This window comes from Lepidochelys kempii, chromosome 8, assembly GCF_965140285.1.
Source record: "Lepidochelys kempii isolate rLepKem1 chromosome 8, rLepKem1.hap1, whole genome shotgun sequence".
Lineage (NCBI taxonomy): Eukaryota > Metazoa > Chordata > Testudines > Cheloniidae > Lepidochelys > Lepidochelys kempii.
In genome coordinates, this window is record NC_136387.1 from 50,570,272 (window position 1) to 50,595,887 (window position 25,616).

Consider the following 25,616-nt stretch of genomic DNA (forward strand, 5'->3'; position numbering starts at 1 on the left):
ATGTTTCCTCCCACAGTCTGCATTCCGAGCCAGCTTCCATGGGCAGGCAGGAGGAGCCAAGAAATGCCGGGCTTGCTGCCTCGCCAGCTTGTGTGTGTATATGTGCGTGCAGCACACGCGCGGCGAGGACGTTGCGGTGTAGCATTACTGCAACTGGCTCCTGCTTTCGCTGCTGCCCTCCCATGTGCTGAGAAGAGGCCAAGATTATCAGAAGGGACTAGTGGTTTGGGAGGGCCTGGATTTCCAGGAGCCCAGCTTGCGGGCCCTGGAGGAGGGGGCTCAGTGCTTTCTGAAAATGGGCTCCTTTTCGTCTCTCAAGAGGCAGCCAGAATAGTTGGACATTTGTGAAGATCTTAGCTAGAAAGCGTGTGGCAGGAAGAAAGGAAGGGAGAGCATGCAGCGTAGGGGGCTGGGAAAGGGGAACAGTGGGACTGTTACTGACGTTGACAGGAGCCCCCTCCAGCATGTGCCTCCTTCATTCCTCTGCCCCTCCTTCCGGGCCAGCCCATACTGCAAAGCATATGGTAACTGCATAAGCCTTATGTGACAACAGTTCCCTTGGACTCGTGTCCTGATGTGGGGAGACCCTGAGATTCACTTAGTGACACACCACCAGGAGCTGGAGGGTGCTTGTGGCAAGTGTCCTAAAATCCTTTGATTCAGTTTCTCCTGCTCCTGCAGTGCAGGTTTGTAACCAACAGCTCCATGGAAGCCCAGTGATCACAGACCATAGTGGTGGCGTAAGGATGCTCACTTGGCTCTCTGACCTTGTGTGATTTGCAATCACTGGCCTGGTGTGGGATCCCTCCTCTTGCCAAGCAGACAGGGATATCTGGTCTCTCTAAGTCGAGTATCTCAGCTCTGGCAGTTGCACAGACCTTGGCTTCGTTGCTTTAGTCTACACGGCTACCATTGTGGGGCTGTATGTGCTTGCAGTTGTTGGATGTAACATGAAGCTTGAGGCAGAAAAAGGTGTATGAGGGGAGAGGGGGGAGTATACATGGTGGAGGGACCCAGAGCTAGTTTGATAGTTTATCTAGAATGTGACTATCAAAGGGGTTTTCTGAACTCAGCAGCACTTGCTCATCTGACCCTCGGTTTTCACTTGAAGCACAAGGATCTATGCTGATGTGCAGTGATAGCTACAGTATTGGCATGACCCGCCTCGGATTCAAGGTAATGACACTACTTTGTCTGTATCTACCACCTTGCACATGAGGATCTCAAAGCCCTTTACCACTAGTGATGGGCCTGGAAGGTAGCTATTAATAGACACACAAACTATGGCTCAGAGAGGTGCATCCAAGGTCTGCACAGAGTCTGGGTCAGATGCACACTAGACTCCCAGACATGAGCCTTACCCATTTCTTTCCTCCTTGTTACCTCTTCTCCCTGACAAATATCCTTGCAACAGCTCCAGAGACCCATTCTGCATTGTTCCCCCTCCAACTCATCTAATGCCATCTCCCAGCTCCAGCGCCCCGGGGTGGCCGTGGAACTGTGACTGTTCCAAGGGCTGTAACGAGTGAGGAAGTGGTATTAGAAGAGCAGTAGCAAGAGCAACAATGACAGTGGTATAGTGGGACTGTAACAGCATGGCAGCTCCACTTTCTCTCTGGTCATTCTTCAATCCCGAAATGTGGCTTGTGGACTGTTGAGTTTTCTCTCCATCCTCGTAATATATTTCTCAGTCTTTTACTGCCTAGTAATCTGTCTCTGATATTGGTTTGGAATGTATAGTGGACAAGGAGTACGACGCACAATAATCATTAGCTCTCTTGCCTGTCTATCCAATTTGCATGGGCAAATGATTTGCGCAGGCATGTCCAGGGTTTTGCATGTGCAAAACCAAAGGCACAAAATGGAATTGTCAAAGAGTGAGTGTGCAAGAATATACAAACTCCTGCCGCTTTTACCCAATTTTCTAAGGTAGGATATTGAAGCAAATTCCTTAGTAGGACCTTTAAAAGGATTTGATTCATGCAGTATCATTAAGTTGCTGTCAGTTACACTGGTATAAATCTGGAATCATTCCAGATTTGGGGTAGGAATGGGGTAGGAATCTGGAATTCCTCTAGTAGAATAGGATAGAGATCACAGGCACTTTCAGTCCCCATTCTACAGTGCAGAAGTGAATCAGCAGCTGGGGTTAGGAAGAAATTCACCCGTCCTGCTGGGGTAGTATTACATAATTGGCCAGGTGCACTGTGTACTTCTTTTTATCACCTTCCCCTGAAGCATCTGGTATATGCCACTGCCAGAGGCTAGATACTGGAATTAGATGGACTACAGATCTGTTCTGTTATGGCAAGTCCTACTTGCCTAAGAAATCAGTTTAATCAAAATGGCCATGGCAGAGCTCCAAACACTGATATTTATGATATTCATAATTTATTTTTCACATTCAAGTGCATTCCAGGGATCCATCATCTATATTCATGTGCCTTGTTTATCTTCTCTGTCACTGTGTGTGTGTGTGTCAGTCACTTTCTCATGTAACTTAGCCCATCATAAGGTCTTGTAGGACTGATCTGAATCCTGATCCAACTGCCCCTGATGTTGGTGGAAAGACCCCCATCAATTTCAGTGGGAAATAGTTTGGACCCAGGATGAGCATGCATTTTACGCATGTCTCTAAAGTTTATAGCAGGTTCTGTTCACCTGGGAAGGGAGCCAACTCACAGCCAATAAGCTTTGCAATGGATCTCAAGAATCTGGAGAAGTAGTGGACTGGAAAGTGTGTGTTGCACAAGACATTCTTCCCCACAGGGCATCTCTCTGCATTGGGTGACACTGTACAACAAAGCCCTCTGAAGTGCCCTGGTTCAGTAGATTTTGTTATCTAAATAGACAATGTACAAACACACAAAGAGTGGGTTGGGGCACAGCATGAGATTTGTAACAGCCCTTTCCTGGTTTCCTTCTTTCCTGATTTTTTAAAATTTTATTTTTAACTCTTCCCTATTCTGTTGTTGTTAAGGCTATTTACATATTCAGAAATTTTATATATTATCATTATTATTGATTACTGTAACAGCTAGAGATCCTGAGTAAGATCAGGGCCCTGTTGTACTAGGCACTGTACAAACACACAATGAGAGACAGTCCTTGCCCCAAAGAACATACAGTGTACATAGACAGGGCAGACAAAGGAGGGTGAGATTTACTGAAACAGCCCAGCTCATTTGCTCTGCTCTGCTCTGCCAAAGCAAAGCAGCCACCAATCCAGCTTAAGCTTCACATGGCCAATGTAGCCAGCATAAATATCTAATTTGTTTTCCCCGTCTATGTAGTTCGTTTCCTTTCTGAATGTCTCCAGCTCTGGACAATGAAACCCATCTAGTCATTTTCACTGGTTCACATGCACTAGCCCACTGTTGTTGTACTTGGGGATCCATCTCTTCTTCCATTGCTTAAATCCAAAGAAGCTGTTTTCACTGAATTTTTTACATTCCTATTAATAGCTGATGTGCATAAACCTTCCTTTATAAAACTTTCTATTTGCTTCCCATGAATCCTAAATTAGAGTCAAAAGTAGCCTGCGTGTGTATGCGTCTGTCTGTCTTTCTCACATACCCACACCCTGCACCAGCCGAGAAATTATACTAGAACAGGGGTGGGCAAACTTTTTGACCCGAGGACCACATCTGGGTATAGAAATTGTATGGCAGGCCATGAATGCTCACGAAATTGGTGTTGGGGTGTGGGAGGGAAGAGAAGAATGAGGGGGGATTTGATAGCTGCTTTTAACTACCTGAAAGGGGGTTCCAAAGAGGATGGTTCTAGACTGTTCTCAGTAGTAGCAGATGGCAGAACAAAGAGTTGGGGGGAGGGATAGCTCAGTGGTTTGAGCATTGGCCTGCTAAACCCAGGGTTGTGAGTTCAATCTTGGGATCTGGGGCAAAAATTGGGGATTGGTCCTGCTTTGAGCAGGGGGTTGGACTAGATGACCTCCTGAGGTCCCTTCCAACCCTAAGATTCTATGATTCTAATGTTCTCAAGTTGCAGTGCGGGAGATTTAGGTTGGATATTAGGAAAAACTTTTTCACTAGGAGGGTGGTGAAACACTGGAATGCGTTACCTAGGGAGGTGGTAGAATCTCCTTCCTTAGAAGTTTTTAAGGTCAGGCTTGACAAAGCCCTGGCTGGGATGATTTAATTGGGGATTGGCCCTGCTTTGAGCAGGGGGTTGGACTAGATGACCTTCCAACCTTTTTGATATTCTATGATTCTATAGGGGGTGAGGGCTCTGGCTGGGGGTGTGGGCTCCGGGGTGGGCCTGGGGATGAGAGATTTGGGGTGTAGGAGGGTGCTTCAGGCGAGGATCGAGGGGTTCGGAGGATGGAAGGAGAATCAAAGCTGGAGTAGGGAGGTTGGTCATGGGGAGGTGAGGGCTTTGGCTGGAGGTGCAGGCTCTGAGGTGGGGCTGGGGATGATGGGTTTGGGGTGCAGGAGGGTGCTCCGGGCTGGGACCAAGGGGTTCGGAGGGCAGGAGGGGGATCAGGGCTGGGGCAAGAGGTTGGGACCCGGTAGGGGGGTCAGGGGTGCAGGCTCCGGGTTGCACTTACTGGAAGCAGCGGCATGTCCCCCCTCTGACTCCTATGAGGAGGTATGGTCAGGCGTCTCTGCTGCATGCTGTCCCGTCCGGAGGCACCGCCCCTGCAGCTCCCATTGGCCACAGTTCCCAGCCAATAGGAGCTGCGGGGGCAGCATTTGGGGTGGGGGCAGCGTGCGGGGTGGAGCTCCCTGGAGCCAAAGGGGGGACATGTTGCTGCTTCCGGGAGCCGCATGGAGTGGCCACCGACCCTGCTCCCCAGCTGGATCGCTGGAGTGGGACAAGCCCCAGACCCCGCTCCCCAGCTGGAGCTTGAGGGCCAGATTAAAATGGCTGGTGGGCCGGATGCGGCCCACAGCTGCAGTTTGCCCACCCCTGTACTGGAACCTCCTATCTTCACACACAGAATCATAGGACTGGAAGGGACCTCGAGAGGCAGGACTAATTATCTAGACCATTCCTGATAGGTGTTTGTCTAACCTGCTCTTATAAATCTCTAATGATGGAGATACCACAATCTCCCTAGACAATTTATTCCAGTGCTTAACCACCCTGACAGGAAGTTTTTCTTAATGGCCAACCTAAACCTCCCTTTCTGCAATTTAAGCCCATGGCTTCTTGTCCTATCCTCGGCAGTTAAGAAAAACAATTTTTCTTCTTCCTTCTTGTAACAACCTTTTACATACTTGAAAACTGTTATGTCCCCTCTCAGTCTTGTCTTTTCCAGACTAAACAAACCCAATGTTTTCAATCTTCCCTCATAGGTCATGTTTTCTAGACCTTTAATCATTTTTGTTGCACTTCTCTGGACTCTCTTCAATTTGTCCACATCCTTCCTGAAATGTGGTGCCCAGAACTGGACACAATATTCAAGTTGAGACCTAAAAGAGCAGAGTAGATCAGAAGAATTACTTCTTGTGTCTTGCTTACAACACTCCTGCTAATACATCCCAGAATGATGTTCGCTTTTTTTGCAACAATGTTACACTGTTGACTCATATTTAGCTTGTGGTCCACTATGATCCTCAGATCCCTTTCCACAGTACTCCTTCCTAGGCAGTCATTTCCCATTTTGATGTGTGCAACTGATTGTTCCTTCCTAAACGGAGTACTTTGTATTTCTCCTTATTGAATTTCATCCTATTTACTTCAGACCATTTGTCCAGTTTTTCCAGATCATTTTGAAGTTTAATCTTATCCTCCAAAGCACTTGTAAGTGTACTCTGTATGCCATTATCTAAATCATTGATGAAGATCTTCAACAGAACCGGACCTAGAACTGATCCCTGTGGGACCCCACTCGTTATGCCCTTCCAGCATGACTGTGAACCACTAATAACTACTCTTTGGGAATGTTTTCCAACCAGTTTTGGACCCATCTTATGTAGCTCCATCTAGGTTGCATTTCCCTAGTTTATTTATGAGAAGGTCATGCAGGACAGTATCAAAAGCTTTGCTAAAATCAAGACATACCATGTCTACCGCTTCCCTCCCATCCACAAGGCTTGTTACCCTGTCAAAGAAAGCTATCAGGTTGGTTTGACACAATTTGTTTTTGACAAATCCATGCTGACTGTTACTTATCACCTTATTATCTTCTAGGTGTTTGCAAATTGATTGCTTATTTGCTCCATTATCTTTCCGGGTACAGAAGTTAAGCTGACTGGTCTGTAATTCCCTGGGTTGTCCTTATTTTCCTTTTTACATCTATAGTCAGCGCCTGATTTGCATGACTATTTACACCAGTGCCAAGGAGGTTTTGCACTCACTTTGCACAGGTGTGAATGAGTGGAAAATGAGGCCCACAATCATAACTGGTGTATGTGTAAGGGTCGATGCATTGCAGATCTAAACAGTTCTGTTCCTCTTTTCACTTATGAAGATTGAAACCAGATGCAGTCTCTTTAGAAGCAAAAACAACCAGCTTCAATTTATCTCCATATAAAAGTTAACAAGAGTCACACCGACTTACTCCAGGTCCAGCTTTGGCCAATTGTCTTGATTTGCTTCAGGTCTGTGTTGTAACAGAACTCGTCCACCCCATCTCATCTATCAAGTCAGGCATTGATTTGTGGCTGTTTTGTAGGACAAAGTAACCCTGCGGTTGCTTCTTGATGTTGCAATGCAATTTTATGCATTTTGATATTGCAACATTGCAAAGTTGCCTTATTATGCAGCATCAGGACCGAAAGTAGGAAAGATCGTCAGTAGTTAAGACACTAGTCTGGTACATGGGAGACCTCAATTTGATTCCTTGCTGTGCCACAGACTTCCTGTGTGGCCTTGGACAAGTCCCTTAGTCTCTCTTTGCCTCAGTTTGATAATTGCACTGCCTTGCCTAATGGGGGTGTTGTGAGGATAAGTGCATTAAAGATTGTGAGGTGCTCAGATGCTAGGGCAAAGGGGGTCATGGGATACCATAGAGGGATAGACACGTTACACTGCATCCTGACCTCCTGTGAACTGATATGCTCTCAAGACTATTCAAATATCTTGCAAGATGTAGTGTCCAGTGACTGTAAAGATCATTGAGGTGCAGCCACGTCTGAGGCAAAAGACAACAGCTGTGGGGTTGCAAACAGCTGTGCTAGACAACGCTTTAGGATGGGATGTGAAAAAGAATAGTGGGTCAGATGCTCAGCGTGTGTACCTCAGCATTGCCCTGTAGAAGTCAATGGTGTTAATCCAGGTTTCACCAGCTGAGGGCCAGCCCACCCTCTCCAGTCAAACTACAGTCGGAAGTAGGAAGAATGTAATGAGTTGATTTGAAATTTGGTCCAGACCTCTGAGGTTAGCACATCTGCTCTTTCAAAAAGCCTCTTAATGAACACAAGTCAGCAGGAGAACTGTGGTTGTGCATCTCATGGTAAAGACCAAGGTAATGTGTTTTATTAACGAGACAGAGACAGAATGGATTTTCAGTATCTGGTCAGAGCTTGGACACCTTTCACTCACTGAATCACAGGTCACAGAACTGGGCTTCTAGCTCTTTCAAGCCTTCCGTTCAATCAGTCATTTTTATTTTCCTTTTGTATGTTTTTCCAATGTAATTTTGAGCATGAGCTGTCAAAGTTTCCCCAACAGATGTTACCATAGGAGCCTGTATTTGTTTAGGGTGGGGACTTTTGTGGGGGAGGGAAGGAGCAATTAGTTCTAGTAGGTATACAGAGAAAGAAAAAAATCTCCCCTCTTCATCCCCTTCCACCATAACTAGACACTGCACATGAGAAATGATCTGGAAATCATTGAGACCCATGCATCTGAGACAGGCAATTCTTTGCAATAATTACATGGAAACTAAATAAGAAATAGATTTTTGTTTTTCCAGTGACTCATGACATGTGGAGCAGAGTCGAAGGAAAAACTACAGCATGAAATCGTGCAAAAGAATTCAGACCCCCCCCCCCCATTACACCCTTCCCTGGGTGCTGCACTAGGGTGATGGCACTCTTCACTCTGAGGCAGGGCCCAAGCATGGTGCTAATGCACATGGTGCCCTTTCTCAAATGGGACAGAGGACTGATGTCCTCACGCACAGTCAGTTAAGACCCCTTGGAACTTTTCACAAGTGTACGAGTATAAACCCTGCTGCCTGCTCATATTCCAGTTTGGGTAATTACAGGCTGGCTGGCTATTCCCCCGTCAGTTTTAGCTGGATACAGTGTTCTTCATTTCCTTCCCTAAACAATTGTGTAGCATTACTGTTAAACCCGGGCAATGGATCCTAACGCTCAGGAGCCCTGACTGCCAATCCTGACTCTGACAACAACCAGCTGTGTGGCCTTGAGCAAGTCACCCAATATCTCATCCTCAGTTTCCCTATGTTGAGGGGATAAATGGAGGACTGCGAAGCACAGTATAGGGGCTAAGAATTATTAAACGGCTTTTGCCTTCTATCCCAGAGGTGTCTGCATTTCAGTGATGGGTGTGTATGCACTGTATGAAAACTTGGTAAATTGATTTGCTTCCAGGAATGAAAGGTATTAGGTAAATATACGTTGTTGCTATTATTGTTCTTGGGTCCCATGCTGTAGGGTCAGGGGATAGGAGGAGGGGCAAATCTAAATAGGCAGTTGGGGTGCAGGGTGATACCAGCCCGAAGCTGTCAACCATGCCTATGTAACAAGAGAACGCATGGAACGTGTGGTTAAGGCGCTGGACTGGGACTCGGGGAGATGGGCTCAGTTCCCAGCACTGCCATGGATACTGTGTGACCTTGGGTCAGTCACTTAACTTCTCTGTGCTTCGATTTCTCAACTGTAACATGTCTCCTTTCTCCCACCCTGTATCTATCTGGTGTATGTAGAGTGTAGGCTTTTGAAGGCAGGGGCTGGCTCTTACTCTGTGTTTGTCTGCTAGGTCCCTGAGCTTGGTTAGGCACTGCAGGTGCTACTGATAATGGGAGTGGGGCATTAGTCCACTGATCCATTGATTTTTCCACCTGTCCTAGCTCTCACTTCATCCTCCCTTTTGTGGCGAAATTACGTCTGGTTTGTTTTGGGTCTGTCACATGGTGCTCTACCCACCACTGGGTGACTCCTCATTCTGGGGATTAGCTCCACCCAGTTGAGTGCCCCCTTCAGGTCTTCCAACATGCAGTTTTCCTCCCGCTCCTGCAGTCTCTGTCCCTGAGAAGGAACGGGGAGGGGGACTAGGAACCCCTGAGAGGGGGTTTATCTAGTAGGCCTAAGAAAGAGGGGTCTGACTAGGAAGGCTGAAGAGTCAAAAGCTTGCAGAAGTACAGTAGGAAGTAGTCCGGGGTGACAGCAGTAAGGTTGGTGTAGATGGAGACCATCACTGCTTGCTATAGGGTCCTGGACTGGAACCCAGAGCAGAGGGCAGGCTGGATTCCCCTACCAGCCACTGCAGAGCAGTGCTGCTGGGGCAGTGAATGGGAAGACAGCCTGAGTCACTGTGGGAACGACATAGAGCAGCGGGCATGAGGACTGCCTGTCATTGCTTGTGGAGAGACTCCCTCGGAAGGGGAAAACACAGAGCCACCTGGCTTTATAGAAGCCCTGCCCATTCCCTCGCAGGGTGCTTCCTTCTAATAAGCACCCTCCTCACAGCCTAAATCTCCCCCCATTTGCAGCTTAATTGGTTGATTGGGCCCACATGGCCTAATTCAACTCTTTTGGGGCCAATGTAGGGAGTAGACTCCATCACAGGCCCATTCCCAGGTTCTGTTCCTATCAAGGCATGAGGACAAAAATAGGCAGATGGAGACCACTGATGGCAACGCGGGCTGTTATCATTTGGCCCAGTTGCGGTTGATGGTTATTATGATGTATTGGAATGTATTAGGCAGAATGTTGAATCTATTTATGTAACTTTGCAGGTATAGTTTCTTAAGCAGTTGCTTATGTTGAATCCACTGTTCTGTAGGGGTTACTATGTTTTCATCTGTCTCTATGCAATACAGAGTCAGTCACCATGAAGACTTCAGCTGCCTGTGCATGTCTGTGTTTATAATCAGGAATTTGTGCCAGGTTCACAATACACAACAGTTGACAATGAGGATTTCAAGGACCTGCTATGCATCAGAGTAGCAAAACAGTCTGTGATGTAACATGCAGTCCCTGTGGGGGAAAAGGAGTCTGCTACAATTGGCAATACTTGGAACAAATAAACTAACAGCAGCGAGTTGAAATGTCAAGCTATATCGGAAAAACGGAGGCCTTCGTCAATGCCATGAAGGGCTGGCCTACATGTAGAGAGAGGCTGGAGCAGTATTTTGAAGTAAATGAGATTCCCCCAGAAAAAACATGTAGTAGCATTTCTGAGTGTAATGGGAGGAAAAACATAGAGTTTAGTACGCAGTCTGATGTCCCAGAGAAGCCATCCAGCAAAACCTTTAAAGAGAGAGTGCAAATAGTTCAAGGGCACTTGTCATCCAAGTCCCTGAGTATAGGCGAATGGTTCAGGTTTCATAAACAGAATTAGCTTGAAGATTAATCTGTTTCCTCCTTTGCAACAGAGTTAAAAAAATTATCAGAACACTGTGGCTTAACAAGGCCCTAAGAGACAGAATTGTGTGTGGACTGCTTAATGAAAGCATACAGAAGAGGCTCTGAACTGTAGAAAATCTTACCTCTAAACACGCAGTAGAAATTGGAGTAGCAATGAAAACTGTTGCAAGGGATGCAACAGAATTGCATATCAACCTTCAAACAGAAGTTGGAAAGCATAAACTATCTGTAACCCAAGGCAAGAACCAGTCCACTCAGCAGACAGACACATCATCAATGTGGAAAAAAGGTTCCATGCTCCTTCTGACTGCCAATTTATAGACTGCCTACTGCAGAAGCTGTAATAAAAAAAAGTCATAGCCACGCAGTTTGCCACACTAAGAGAAATAAGGAAGAGACTAACACAGCGTATAGAAAAAGGAATATTAATGTACATTCTGTAGACAGAGGCAGTAGTGATACATACTGGGAGAGTGGAGTAGCCAGCCTCAGTATATATAGTGTGAGCAAAAATGACAAGGCAGCAATCTGGTTGACACCCCAGGTGGCAGGGAAAAACACTTAAAATGGAAAAGGACACCATCTCTGCAGTGTCTGTTATCTCACATTCAGAAGATGAGAAAACTTTTAAAAATACAAACTGAGGAAGACACCAATGTTACTAAAAAGTTATACAGAAGGAAATACAGTGCCAATTGGAGTGATGCATGTGACTGTGGAGTATAAACACTGCTTATTGTTATTAGACCTTATATGTCGTTGAGAAAGGGGGGCTGGCCTTGTGGAGCCATGAATGGTTATGTAAGGATCCTCTGGAGAGGATATCTGTAAAGATGCTGCAGTCACTTTCAGCAGACTCCACTAAAACAGCCGAACAGCAGCTGGAAGGGATACTGAATAGGCCTTGGGAATATTCAAGGAGGGCATAGGAACTCTAAAACACATGAAGGCTGAAATAATCCTACAGGAGAAAGCACAGCCCAAGTTTCACAAAGCTCAACCTGTCCCTTACGGTATCCGCTCAAAGGTAGACGCTGAATTGGAACGTCTGGAAAGGGAGGGCATACTTTCAGAAGTGGCCAGGAGTGAGTGGGGAACTCCTATCATTCCAACTGTAAAAAAAAAAATGGTGCAGAAAGGGTGTGTGGAGTGTTTAAGAACACCATAAACCTTGTACTGAAAGTTGAAAAATACCCCCGCCTCGATATTTTTGCTACACTGGCAGGGGGACAACAATTCAGCAAAACCGATTTGTCACAGGCCTACATACAGATGGAAGTTGAGGAAGAGTCTAAGGCATACCTCACAATCAGCACACAAAAGGGTCTGTACCAGCATAACTGGCTAGTGTTTGGTATTGCTTTAGTTCCTGCTATCTGGCAACGGGCAATGGACCAAGTTTTGCAAGGTGTCCTGAGAACACAATGTTATTTGGATGACATTACTGTGACCGGTGGAAGTGATGATGAACATCTGGAAACCCTGAAAAGGGTATTAAAATGTCTAGGAGAATATGGGTTATGAGCTAATTGCATAAAATGTGATTTTTTCAAGGACTCAATGGCTTATTATGGGCACATTATTGATGTGCAGGGCCTACATAAATCTCAGGAGAAGATTAAAGCTCCACCGCCAAAGGATGTGTCACATCTTAGATCATTTCTGGGATTTATCAACTACTATAGCCGATTTGCACCAAACCCAGCAACCATATTGCATCCACTGAACTGGTTACTGCAGACTGGTCAAAAGTGGGTTTGGTCAGCTGAGTGTCAAAACATTATCCTGGAAGCAAAACAATTGGTCACATCAGACAGTGCACTTTAACCCATCCTTGCCTATTAAGTTAGCATGTGACGCTTCCCCATGTGGAATTGGAGTAATTATATGGCTCAGAATGCCAGGCATCAGTGAGATACCCATAGCATTTGCTTCAAGATCGCTCACAATGGCAGAACCTAACTATGCACAAATAGACAAGGAGGCTTTAAGTCTGGTATGGGGTGTGAAGAAATTCACCCAGTATCTATATAGGAGAAAATTCACCCTTGTCACGGACCACCAATCCCTAGTAGCAATCCTACATCTGAGGGAAGGAGTTTCTGCGACTTGTAGTTTGATCAAGCAAGAGACCAGGAGGAATCCCACACCAGCTGAGGTTTATGAAGCCGGAAATAGACTGATATCCCTAATCTGGCACCCTTTTACACACACAAAGGTGACCTTACCATAAATCAAGGGAATGTCATATGCGGAATTCGTGTTGTCATACCTAGTAAACTATGTGCAAAAATATTAGAAGAGCTCCATACAGGACATGTAGGGCTAGTAAAAATGAAGGGACTCACCAGAAGTTTTGTATGGTGGCCAGGCATTGACCAACGAATACAGCAGCTCGCTCAGGGAATGTTCGTGATGCCAACATGAATAGTGCATGCCTAAACCAGCGCCATTACACCCCTGGGAATGGCCATCAGCTCTCTGGCCATTTCTACATATTGATTGTGCAGAAACATTTTTAGGAATGATGTATCTAATAGTGGTGGATGCCCATTCCAAATGGCCAGAAGTTGTTTTTTTTTTTTTCCATGAAAACCACCACAGCTGTACAAACAGGAGAAAAACTTCCAAGTTTCTTTGCAAGAACTGGACTGCCAGAGCAAGCTGTGAGTGACAACGGTCCTCAGTTTAGTTCAGAAGCGTTTCAGCGAGACATGAAGAAAAACCATATCACCCAGACATAAATGGCTTTGTTGAAAGGTTAGTACAAACTTTTAAGCAAACCCTGCAATCCATGGCAGATAAGTGGTCATTACAACCAAAGCTGTCATGCTTCTTGCTAGCATATCGAAACACAGAACGTACCACAACGAACCAAACACCTGTAATGCTGTTTATTGGCCAAAATCTCAAGTCACCTTTTGGACTTATTAACGCCAGAACTACATCTACAAGTTAGAAATCATCTAATAAGTCAAGCGATGGTGAAGGACCAGTGCACCCCGTCAGCTACAAGTGGGTCAAACTGTTCTGGCGCGTTATTATCGGGGACACAGTACATGGCTTGCAGCAATTGTTAGTGCACAAACAGGTCCTTTGTCCTACATCATACAAGTGGCACCCAATATGTTTTGATGCCACCACACTGACCAGTTGCGAGATTTGGGTGTGATTCCGTGGCTGACAAAAGAGGCAAAATTCGGAGAACTGCCAGTTGTTCCAACATCGGTGCCCCAGTTTGACACAACCACCAATAACATTATGCCTAAAAGCAGCTGCGCTGAATGACCGGCGTCGTCCAAGGGAACATCTGAGTCAGACATTGCTGGAAACACAATGCTTCCTCAAGGGAGTGCTCAAAATGTTGGCAGATGCTATCCAGAAAGAAAACGCAAGCCACCTGAAAGTGTTGATTTGTAACTGGACCTTGTTCTCCCCCGCCCCCCCCCCACACCCCCCCCCAAGTACTTCTGAAGTTGATGTGCTCATTTCATTTCAGGGAGCAGGATAGAGGTGATGTAGGGAATGTTTTGAGCAGAGTGTTGAATCTGTTTACGTGAATTTGCAGATATAGCTTCTTAAGCAGTTGCTTATGTTGAATCCGCTATTATATAGTGGGTTACTATGTTTTTCATCTAATACAATACACAGTCAGTTAGCCCTCACGGTTCCAAGTCTATGCACGTCAGTAATTTGTGCTGTGTCCACAATACACAACAGTTACCTCTGTCAGCATTGCTTCTGCATCAGGAGAGCTGTGGCACTTGTGGTGCCTGGTTCTGCGTTTTGGCTTCCACTGTTGTGGGGATAATGCCATTGTGTTTTACTGCTCATTCTCAGTAACGCGTGCCTTGGCTAGATGGGGAGGGTTCTGCTAATGTGGGGTGAACCTCGGAGGTTTGGAAGTTTGGTTCAGATCAATGCTCAAAAGGCTGGATGTCCATTTGGGCCGTCAAATCCACTTAGCTCTGCAAAATGGAACTGGTAATCTGACAAGATCAGGATTTCTGGCTGTATTTCTAATATGTCCCACTCCTGATGGGAATAATCTTTCCAGGGGCTTTTGGTGCAGGTCAGTACCCAATAGCATGGAGACTAGAGCCAGGTGAATATTTAATTCCTAATAATTTATTCAATGAATGCTGCCTCCTTTCTGTTATGACTAGAGTGTGACATCACATTTATGTGTTACTTGAGTTTATTCATGAATTTCTCTGGTAAATAGTTCTCAGTTGCCGCTTGTTCCTGAACAGTTCATTGCAAATACTTCAAATTCATGCAATGGTGTTCAGTTACACAAGTCACATGTCCTTGTTTCTCATCCCTGACTGGGTATTTCTCTTCCATGATTATATGACTCCTGTAACTAACCAGCAATGGTGCAAATTTTGACTTGTGTGTTTAAGTGTAAGCTTTGCAGTCAGAGAGCTACCCTGTTGGGTAGTTGTGCAATCTGAAATTCCCTATTGTCTGTGAGTTAAGTTTATTCACTAGAGGCTTATCTGGTCTGGGGATTTTTTTTAGCTACACTGATAGAGGTGCACCAATGCTAACCCAAGATGAATACATGCTGCATTATTGTAAAAAGTGACCTGTACCTGTGTGGCTACTGGGGTAACCTACACCAGTGCCAGCCACTTTTTACATCCATGCAGTGCATTTGTACTAGGGGTTTGTAGCAATGTAGCTACATCAGTCTAACTACACCAGTGGAAAAAAATCTCACTGTAGGACAAGAGAGGTGTTTTCCAAGGCACTTAGGTGACTTAGGAGCACAACAACAATGGGACTTGTGCTCCTAAATCACTCAGGTTCTTCTGCAAATCCCACCCAAAGCCTTGAATATTCCCAGAACATGAACACAAAAGGGGTGTTGGAGTGAATTTGTTTAGCAATTCCAGCAAATGTTCCTGGACACTTGTTTTGCAGTATTGGCCCAGCTCTTGTAAGGACACACAACAATGAGAAAGTTTTACAAAATTGTTGTGTAAAAGGCTGAGTTTTGGCTGAAGGTAAAGGCGGATGTGCAGGGGAGTTTTCCAGCGCCTCTCTCTAGTCATCATTAGGCTGGGGTCCTCTGCAGTGAATCACAGTCACAAATCAGGGGCTGAATTTTGCCTTGCCCCCTGTGGGCATGCAGGAAAATGAAGCAAAATGGCACAAGAACCTCGTCTCCCCTTGGTGCACTGGCCAAGCATGACTGTGGTTCTTGTGCTCCCATCTGGCAGGAACTGGAGGAGTTTAATGTGGAAGATGGTGATAGATTCCCCAAAGGAGGGTTGTGATGAGGTTGGGGCCCTGGCCGTGTCCCTTTTCCTGTGCAGCAGAGATGCCGTGGGGCTGGCACAGAGGTGGGAGCATTTTGCACTCTGGATAAGGTTATCATCAGGGTCTGTGCTGTGTGACTCTACCCAGTGCTCCTACGGATACTTGGGAGCTAAGCTGTAGCATCTTGGATGGATTTGCCTGCCCTTTTTCTTAGTCCCAGGCAGATGAACCATTTTCTGTACTGAGCTCTGACTGTGTGATCAAGAGGCTGAAACTACACAGCCTCTCTCATACTTAGCTATACAGTGTAAGCCACAAAGCTCAGATGTGAAGCCAAGTTTTCTCAAAGTCTGGGCTGGGGAGATTTTGCAGTCAGTCCAGTATGCAGTCAGTCTAGGGCCCTGATTGCACTGTGACATTGACTTCAGTGGAGCTGCATTGAACTGGAGTAACTTAGTGGAAGAGCAGGCCCACGTAGCTCAGAACTGGTTCTGAACTCACCCAAAGTTCAGAGGCATTTGATTCTGAGGTTTGGTTTGGTCCATTGTAGAGCTAGAGCTGGCTATCACCTCTGGATTTGAACTTCCCTGAATTTCAGGGTGTTTGGTTTGGGACCTTCTCTAGTAGTATGTGGTCTTCTTACACACTTCCCTCACTTTTCTTGGCTGTACAGAATTGCTCCTCAAGCCATGGCCTACACCACCTTCAAAACTGAGCCCCACACTGGCCAGCTGATAGACTGCTCTTCTGGGGACACTTTCACTGTCAAAGCTGTGGGGAAGTGTGGCAGGGTTGGGCCGTAGACAGTGATGGTGATGCATGAGGGCTTTGTTGAAGTCACGGGTCTTGGGAGGAGTTTTCCATTCATGAAGCATGCTAGCCAGTCTCCACTCAGCAGTTACTCATTTCTCTCTCTAGCCTTTCCAAGCAGACGGCTGGTGTGACACCATCAATAACCGGGCGTATTGCCAGTACGATGGGGGTGACTGCTGCTCCTCCACACTGTCCTCTAGGAAGGTAAGTGAGCTTCCCACAGGAGGCAGAGGGGAATGGGCTGAGTTAAAAATAAGAGCTCAAGGCAGCCAATGGTTACAGGCTTCGCTGTACCTTGGAACAGAGCCTGCAGGGTGATACCCATACAAGTGGAAAGCATACCTCAAGGAGCTTGATCCAAAATCTACTGGGGTCAGTAATTGACCTAAATGGGCTTGGGGTCAGGGCCAATGGGACTAAATGCTCAATCCAACTCTCAGAGACATCCATGGGACTCTTTTTCCTTCAGGAAATTCGTCACTCAGACAGCATCAAGTTACTACAGTAAGATTTGGCATTACTGTGTTGCGTGACTCAGCGTCTCAGTGATGCAGTGATTTTGTCATCCCTCCCAGTTTCTTTCTTTCAGTCAGTCATGCTGGACTTGGCCTTTGTATTCCACCTTAGAAAGCTGTGCCTGTGGGTAATTTAGCAGTTGCCTCTTTTGATTTGTGAATCAAGCTGGCCCCTCTTTTTCTCCCATCCCTAGCTCCCTTCTTTACTACCCCTGCCATCACACCCTGGTTTCACAATGTTTCCTTCCAAAAGACATTCAAGAATAAAACAAACCTTAGGGCACAGTTACTTTCTCATTCCAAAAATATGTGGATCTGGTTCTTTTCTTCCTTCCCTTTATTATGGATCTCAAATCATTTGTGCTTTCATCACATATTAAAAAAATGAAAATCAACTGCTTGTGTAAGCTGGATGACAGGAAATGGGTGTTGTGCTAAAATAACTAGAGTAGAGCACCTACAATTTCACTTGGCGATTTTACAGAATTGTGGTGATACATTGTAGGGATAGGACTGAGTGAAACTCTGGTGATCCTAATAATGTTGGCATCTTGGAGATGGAGAGAGGTGATGTGGTGGAGGGCAGGGGTCGGTAGGGGGGAGGTAGCAGTTACCTAGCTCCATTGTGAATCCTCCGAAAAGCAGTCAAATCAAACCACTGAAAAGAACGACTCGTTCCATCTCCTCAGAGCCCCACTAGCTTTTCGCATGAGCACAAAAACCCACCGACCTGCTTTGTTCATATGATCAGAAATGGAGGAGAGTGAGACGTTAGGCTCAAATACAAAATGACTGGCACAGACCTTTCATCAGATCAGATTGAAAGAACCCAATACGTCTCTAAATAACAAAGAATTCCCGGCTCCGAGTTTGGTTTGTATGAAGATCTCCAGGAGGAAGAATGGCTTCCTAGACCCTCATCTGTCAACTCCCTTGCCTGTGGTACCCCCTGCTATAGTGTTACTACAGCCCAGCTCAGGAAGATCCCAATAGCAAACTGCTGCATGCAGCAACACTGGGAGTCTTGCTGCTACCAATTAAGCCACATAGCAAAACAAGCTTACTTGGTTGGGGGAGGTCAAGGACTAGAATAGGAGAGGGTGCTGCAAATCGGGATATATGGGCATTGGCAGAGCTGGAGGATTCAGTGCGGTTAGAGCAGGGGGTGCAGGTCAGTCCAGAGACCCCCTAAGTGCAAATCACTTCATAGATCTAACCCTACCCCTCACACACACCACCACCCCCCAACTTTTTTCCTGGAAATCTTTTGTTTTAGCTAAAAAAAAATCTCTCTCCTTTTTTTTTTTAAATCAATCCTCCCCAATTTTCAGTTTTTTGTCAAAAATTGAGAAAATTCCACCCCAAAAATTGAAAAAATACCATTAAATTTGCAGAAAATACCAATTTTAACAGTTCTAACCAGCACCTCTCCCAAGCTGCCTCTGTGTTCTCAACCTCTCGGCTTTCATTTAAAAAAGATGGTCTGTAGCTGTTATGATTGCAAAATATACCTTGACAACATGAACCCAATGCAAACATCTGCCTGAGGTTGCACACAGCATGAAACAATAGCACTGAGGGGGCACCTGCCTCATTCGACGCTGTGGTTGTTAACTCAGATGCCAGGCATGGTCATGAACACATGCACTGTGGCCTCTCAGATGGTAGGAGCTTATTTTGTGGGTAGAGTTTGGAGAAGTACCTCTACTTCTCCCCACTCTCCACCATTCAACCCCTGAAGGGCATGGAACATGTCTTAAGATATGGGCTGCATCCAGTATAATGTGGCCCAAAACCTGATTGAGCCATTTGGGTGCTAGTGTGATACATAAGAAGAACCATACTGACCTTGGCTGGCTCCTGTACTGGCTATCTGGGTGACCAGTCGTGCCTAGCTTCATTCCTGACCCAACTCTCAATGAGTCATGGAAAGACCCCAGTTGACTACAGTGAAAGCCCTAGGTTAGCCCTAGTTATTGGAACCAATTAAAAAGTGATTGGTCCTTGTATTCTACCCTCTTGATCCTCAGAGGGGCTCATTGTAATGAGGTTTGAGATCCCTTTTCCAGTGAGCGACTCTGCAAACCCATTTGCTTCTTTCCTTCCCCTCAGGTGATCCCATTTGCTGCTGACTGTGACCAAGATGAGTGCACCTGCCGGGACCCAGCAGCCGAAGAGAATCAGTAATGACACCACGAGCGGCTTCTGTGGGCGAGGCGAGCAACAGAGGAATAAATGTGAAACAACCGGGGCCGGTGGGAGAGTAAAAGGCGGCTTGGGAGAGGAAAGAGGAGAATTGGGAGGAGGAGATGGGAAGGGGTCAGAATCAAAATAAGGATGATCTCTGCATGAAATTGGGCACAGGCACCCAGCATTCTGAGGCATCGTGTGAAAGGAGGGATGTGCATGATGAGGAGAGGTGGGGAAACAAGTGAGAAGATGGTGGATTGAGAGCGGGAAGACAAATCTGCTCAACACATAGTTACACTTCCTACCCTTCTATCACCCCCTTTCAGAACCAAAAGCGAGATCCAGGATCTGAGCCAAAGCCCAGTGAACTCAGCAAGGAGGAGTCTTTCCATTGACTTCAGCCAGCTTTGGATCAGGCCCTAGAGCCAACAGATGAGAAGCTGCCATGGACACTTTGTTACTGTATCAATGGTTTGCCACCTACGAGTGTCTGTGTTTGCTCTGAATTTCCTCACTTCTTACTTCCTCTACTGTATAGGCTTCATTTAGCAAGGTTGAGGCAGTTGTGATCTCTCTGCAAATATTTAAACATAATTTTATATATATATATATATATATTTATATATATATATTATATTTTTTTTGCTGTTTATTAAGCTGAGAAAGAATACCCTTTGTAACACCCATGCTGCTGTGAAGTACAACTATTGGAAAAAGTGGTTGGAGGTTGGAAAAGAAGTGAACTTCCCATAATTTGCTGGGAGGGAGAGGGAAACAGAGCGACACCAAGCAGGGCCTTTAATTCTAATAGCAGATGCCTTGCCAGTAACCCAAAATTAGGGGCAAATGCTAAGAAGTATTGAGCACCTACAAATCCCAGGGACTTCAATGGGATTTGAATGTGCTCAGCTTCATTCAGAATTTGGCCCTAAGACAGTATTTGAGATATGGTTATCCTTCAGAATATATGACAGTACTCTTGAATAGCTCTACCAAACACTACAGCTTACTATAGTGTTACTACATGATGGTTAATCTTGAATACTATAGTGCTATCACTTGAGAATACTTCACTATGGCCTATTACTACAGAATTTTCTAGGGTGGTTCATTATGCCAGAATACTCTAGTATGTTCCAGTGTTCTAGAATACTCTCATATGGTCCATTACTCCAGAATTTTCTAGTATGGCTTGTTACTCCAGAATACTCTACTAAGGGCCATTATTCTAGAATACTCTCGAATGAGCTGTCTCAGACTGTGTTATCATCCTAGTCACTCCTGTGTTCACATTATCTTTCTCCCCCTTCAGTTGTTGGTGACCTGGGTTGGAAAGGAAAGTGTAAGAGCCAGACAACCAAGAACGTCCCATCCATAAAGATAAGGTCCATTCTCCTTAAAACCTCCTCTCTGGTCATGGGATCTCCATGATACAAACATGGTATTGGCAACTTCTCAGAGGACACTTGGGAGATGCTGCATTAGCTTAAACCACTTCCCAGGAGAATTTTTGTGTCTTTTCCTTTTTTTTTCCTTTGGGGTTCATTTTTCTGATCTTCATTGCCCTTAGCTTATACCATAAAATTCCAAGAGATCTCTTAGCCTGACCTCTCCCTTCCATAGGTCACCAGTGAAATAATTCACATGAGTTTCTAATGAAGTATGATCCCAACCAACAACGTTTGGATCCAGAACCAGTCTTCCTGGAAGTTCACATAAGTGGGTTGGAATCAGCTCATGGGAGACAGATGCCAGACTTGGGACTTAGAGCCAGCTGTGAATTTCCCCCAGTGTTTGAGATTTTTCAGATCTGGGGTTTCGATGAACCCCCTTTTAATTCATAACAGATTTTTGGAATCACTTTGCAGAGGGAGGGAGGCAGGTAATTGAAGAGAAATGGAAAAGAGGGGTTGAGGGGAGGAGAGAAAGGGGATAGAAAGATGGGGAAAGAGGAGTAGGGAGAGAAAATGTGACTGTCTCAAGGTCTCTCTGCTGTTGGATTAGGGCTGAGGAAAGATCCAGCCAGAGTTTTTCCTTTGACAGTGGAAGGTTGGAGGAATGGAGCAAGCTGTGAAGCCAGTCTTGACCAGGCCCATTTCAATGTGGAAACGCTCCTCTCCTCTGGCTGAGGAGCATCTGGAGGGAGAGTGACTCAGTAGGGAGACCAGGGAATTTCAAAGGCCAGCATGCAGTTTCTGTGATTTTTGGCTCTTGCTGGTCTGTTTGTCAGGCCTGTCAAAAGGGGACCCTAAGGGTAAACCCCCCTGCTCTACTGTGTGGGACCCTACATCAAGTCCCATGTCTTGGTCTCTCTCCCTTCCCTGAGCTGGGAGCGGCAGAATACATGCGCAGCTCCAGGGGATAGGTGGAAGGCGAGTCAGTGTGTCACTTCACTCAACAGTAGGGCTTCTCAAAACGTTTCTGTTGAAATTGCTTATTTGATGAAAAATTGAGGTTTTAACTAAGCAGAATATTTCACAGAAAGGGTCTGCTTTCTGTGGAAAATTTTGACTAAACACCTGAAGACCAAAAAGTTTGCAGTTTTCAGCCAAAATCTGAAAAATTTTGATTTGGAAATCCTGTTATGGTGCCTCATGCCCCCATTCTTCTCCATGGCCAGGCCCCCAGCTGGACTACATATCCCATGATGCACTGTGGTGAGGGACTCTTCGGATATACCACAGTGGCTTAGCAAGAGGGCAGATTGTAGTGCATCATAGGAGAAGGAGGTTAGAACATAAGAATGGCCATACTGGGTCAGACCAATGTCTATCTAGCCCAGTATCCTGTCTTCTGACAGTGGCCAATGCCAGATGCTTCAGAGGGAATGAACAGAACAGGACAATTATTGAGTGATCCATCCCCTGCCGTCCAGTCCCAGCTTCTAGCAGTCAGAGGCTTAGGACACCCACAGCATGGGATTGCATCGCTGACCATCTTGGCTAATAGTCATTGGTGGACCTATCCTCCATGAACTTATCTAGTTCTTTTTTGAACCCTCTTATACTATTGGCCTTCACAACATCCCCTGGCAACGAGTTCCATAGGTTGACTGTGCTTTGTGTGAAGAAGTACTTCCTTTTGTTTGTTTTAAACATGCTGCCTATTTATTTCATTGGGTAAACACTGGTTCTTGTGTTATGTGAAGGGGTAAATAACACTTCCTTATTAATTTTCTCCATACCATTCATGATTTTATAGACCTCTATCATATCCCCCCTTAGTTGTCTCTTTTCCAAGCTGAGCAGCCCTTGACTTTTTAATTTTGTCCTCATATCAAATCTGTTCCATCCCCCTAAGGACGCTATATCCACTGGATCACCCTTGTCAACGTTTGTTGACACCCCCCACCCCACCCCAACCAAAGAATTCTAATATATTGGTGAGGCATTATTTCCTTTTACAAAAGCCATCTTGACTCTTCCCCAACAAATCATGTTCATCTGTGTCTGATAATTCTGTTCTTTGCTATAGTTTCAACCAATTTGCTTAGTACTGAAGTTAGACTTACTGACCTGGAATTGCCAGGTTCGTCTCTGGAGCCATTTTTAAAAATTGGCGTCACATTAACTATGCTCCAGTCGTCTGGTAGAGAAGCTGATTTAAATGATAGGTTACATATCATAGTTAGCAGTTCTGCAATTTCATATTTGAGCTCCTTCAGAACTCTTGGTGAATACCATCTGGTCCTGGTGACTTATTACTGTTTAATTTATTAGTTTGTTCCAAAACCTCCTCTACTGACACCTCAACCTGGGACAGATCCTCAGATGTGTCACTTAAAAAGAATGGCTCAGGTGTGGGAATCCCCCTCACATCCTCTGCCGTGAAGACCAGGAGCTGAGGCCATAGAAGAATGTGGGGGCATGAGGCCCCTGAACTACAATTCCCATGAGGCACCACAATGGTATTTCTGAATCATAATTTTTCTGGTTTTTAGCCAACAATTTTAGATTTTTGAATTTTTGCTGGAAAGTTGAAATTTTGCAAGGAAAGAATTTTTTTCCAAGCAGCCCTACTCAACAGCCATATAAGGAGCTGTGCTGATGGGCCCATGCACTCTTCTAAATGTCTGATGCCTTTAGAATAAGGGGAAGGGGCTAGAAAGTGGGGAATCCTCTGATAAGAAGCTTCCTCTTTGACAGCGGCTCAGTGTCGAGTCCCCTCTTCAAAACAAGCTGCAAGAAGAGCGAGGGGTAGATGCAGCCCTGGTGTAAGTGAACAGAACTCCACTGATGTCAATGGAATGACTGCTGCTCACACCAAGGCTGAGTCTGGCTCAGAATGAGAACCCAAACTCGTGAAGGTTGTGCAGGACATGCATTCTGCACCCTTCTGGTTTGATGGCAGAGCGCCATATGAGGCTGCTTGCATGTTTCCTCAGCGTTCAAGCTGCCACGTCCCTTTGGTTCATGCGTTGTGATTATGCAAGGCCCCAATTCTAGCAGGAAACACTGCAGTGAGACCAGAAACCAAGTTCAGATCCTTGCCACAGGGGCAGTGACATGCCAACAAAGGGGTCATTGCAGCTAGAATGCTGTAGGCCCAGTTACCGTGGCACAATTCCACTTGCTTCAGCAGCACTTGCCCTGGGGTTACTGAGAGCAGAGTTTAGCAGGGTATTGTTGTTTTTGAATCAGCACTAATCTGTAGTGATGAATGAATTTTGGCATCACGGGTTTGGATGAACACCCAGAGAAGGGGATGCCTATCATAACCTCTTTGTTCTTTAGCATTTAGCTGGGAATCTCTTGGGAACAGGCTCTGCTGTGAGATTTTCAGGACAGCAAAACCTTGGTTAACTGAACTCACCAGAGGTCAGTAATGTCCCCCAGGTTTGAAGCTGCTAAGCAGCATTCAGGACCTAGTGCTGCCCAAACAGAGACGTAGCTGATGATAGGCTCTGAGGGCAGCTGGAGTGGCCCTGTGTGCAGGCTGGGGACTGCAGAAATGCTGCTCAGGATGTGTGGAGTAAGGGTGACACTCAGTGGGGAGATGGGAGAATTTCAAATATCTGCATCCTACTGCCTCTGCCCTTCCCAGCCTGACTTCAATAGGAGCTGCAGGTGCCTCTGAAAACCAGGCCACCAATGTAGGTGGGGAATTTTAGGCTCTCGGGTTTGAAAAGCTTTGCCTTATGGACTAGCCCCAGATCCCACTGCTGATGGGAGTGTTTGTCAGATGCATGCTGTGGGCAGATGCTAGCTAACATTACACAGTAGGCACAGAGAAGAGTATTCTGGCAAAAGGGGATGCCATGGGGTGGGAAAGCTGTGTGGAATACCAGGGTGAGAGCAGCTGAGGACAGAGCTGATGGGAATTCCAATAGAGAGTTTGCTTCTCGTGAATCAATAGCTTTTATGTAACAAGAATCTCATTCTTCTGTAGTAACACTGAGCGTTTTGTTGCCTTAGGGTTTCATTCACAACTGAGACTGCTGCTATTTTTGTTTTTTTGTATTTGATAATTATTTTTTATAAAAATCTATGGAAATAAATAATCTTCTCATCTTCTGCCTCTTCCTCCTCCTCATCACTGCATGTAATCTGAAGATTCAACATTGCCAGCTAGGAATGGGGTACCCAGCCTGATCCTGCAGGGACACGCCTCTCTATGTGTACTCTAAGAGGTGGGGGAAAGGCTCCTGGCTCTGTGTTGTGTATGGTGGTGGTGGTGGTTTTAATTTCTTATGCCATGGAGCAGAGATGGGCTCAAGCCACAAAATCTGGACCAAGAGCCAGGGTTCGACCCTCTCCCCAAACTCCAGGCGTTTAGTTTGGCTGATTATAAAGAAGATCCCAGAGAGACTTCTCAGAAGGCCATCATGTTTGGTTGCTGTCTTGTCTGTCCCTGGCATAGCATTGCTTATAAGTCAGTATCCACAGCGGCACCTGTCTGGCCACCCTTGTATGAGTGGTTTGGGCATCATCATCCACCTTATAGATCCTGGTCCTGGTTCTTCTTTCGCATACCCTGGTGTAAATCAGAAGTAGCGCCACTGAAGTCAATGAAATTACAAACTGGTATGAGATCAGAAGAAAATTGGCTGTCTTAGCTCACTTTAATAGCAAAAGGCAGCAAATGCACATCAATATAGCCTGAATGATCCCATGTCTCTCTATGATTCTTTTCTTAATTAGGATTATTATTTAAAAACACCGCCTCTCACTCCTTTACTCCAGGAACAATAGAAGATCATTCAGAGGTTCCAGTGAATGATTCAAAATTTGCTTTCTAAAAAGTGCAGATGGCCCCAATCCAAACCTTTCCAACGTTCTAGCCTGGGCCGGGTTCCAGATCCAGGATT

At 45.6% G+C, this 25,616-nt stretch overlaps 1 protein-coding gene across 1 annotated transcript in view; it reads left to right on the forward strand.

The window, feature by feature from the left end:
• The window catches only part of PAPPA2 (pappalysin 2), a 170,969-nt gene extending 151,663 nt beyond the window's left edge, over nucleotides 1-19,306 (forward strand). Inside the window, exons 21-22 of the mRNA XM_073358102.2 lie at nucleotides 16,710-16,808; nucleotides 19,232-19,306. Of these exons, the coding sequence (XP_073214203.1) occupies nucleotides 16,710-16,808; nucleotides 19,232-19,306 (174 nt within the window). The remainder of the gene's footprint in view (nucleotides 1-16,709; nucleotides 16,809-19,231) is intronic.
• Nucleotides 19,307-25,616: the final 6,310 nt, after the last annotated feature.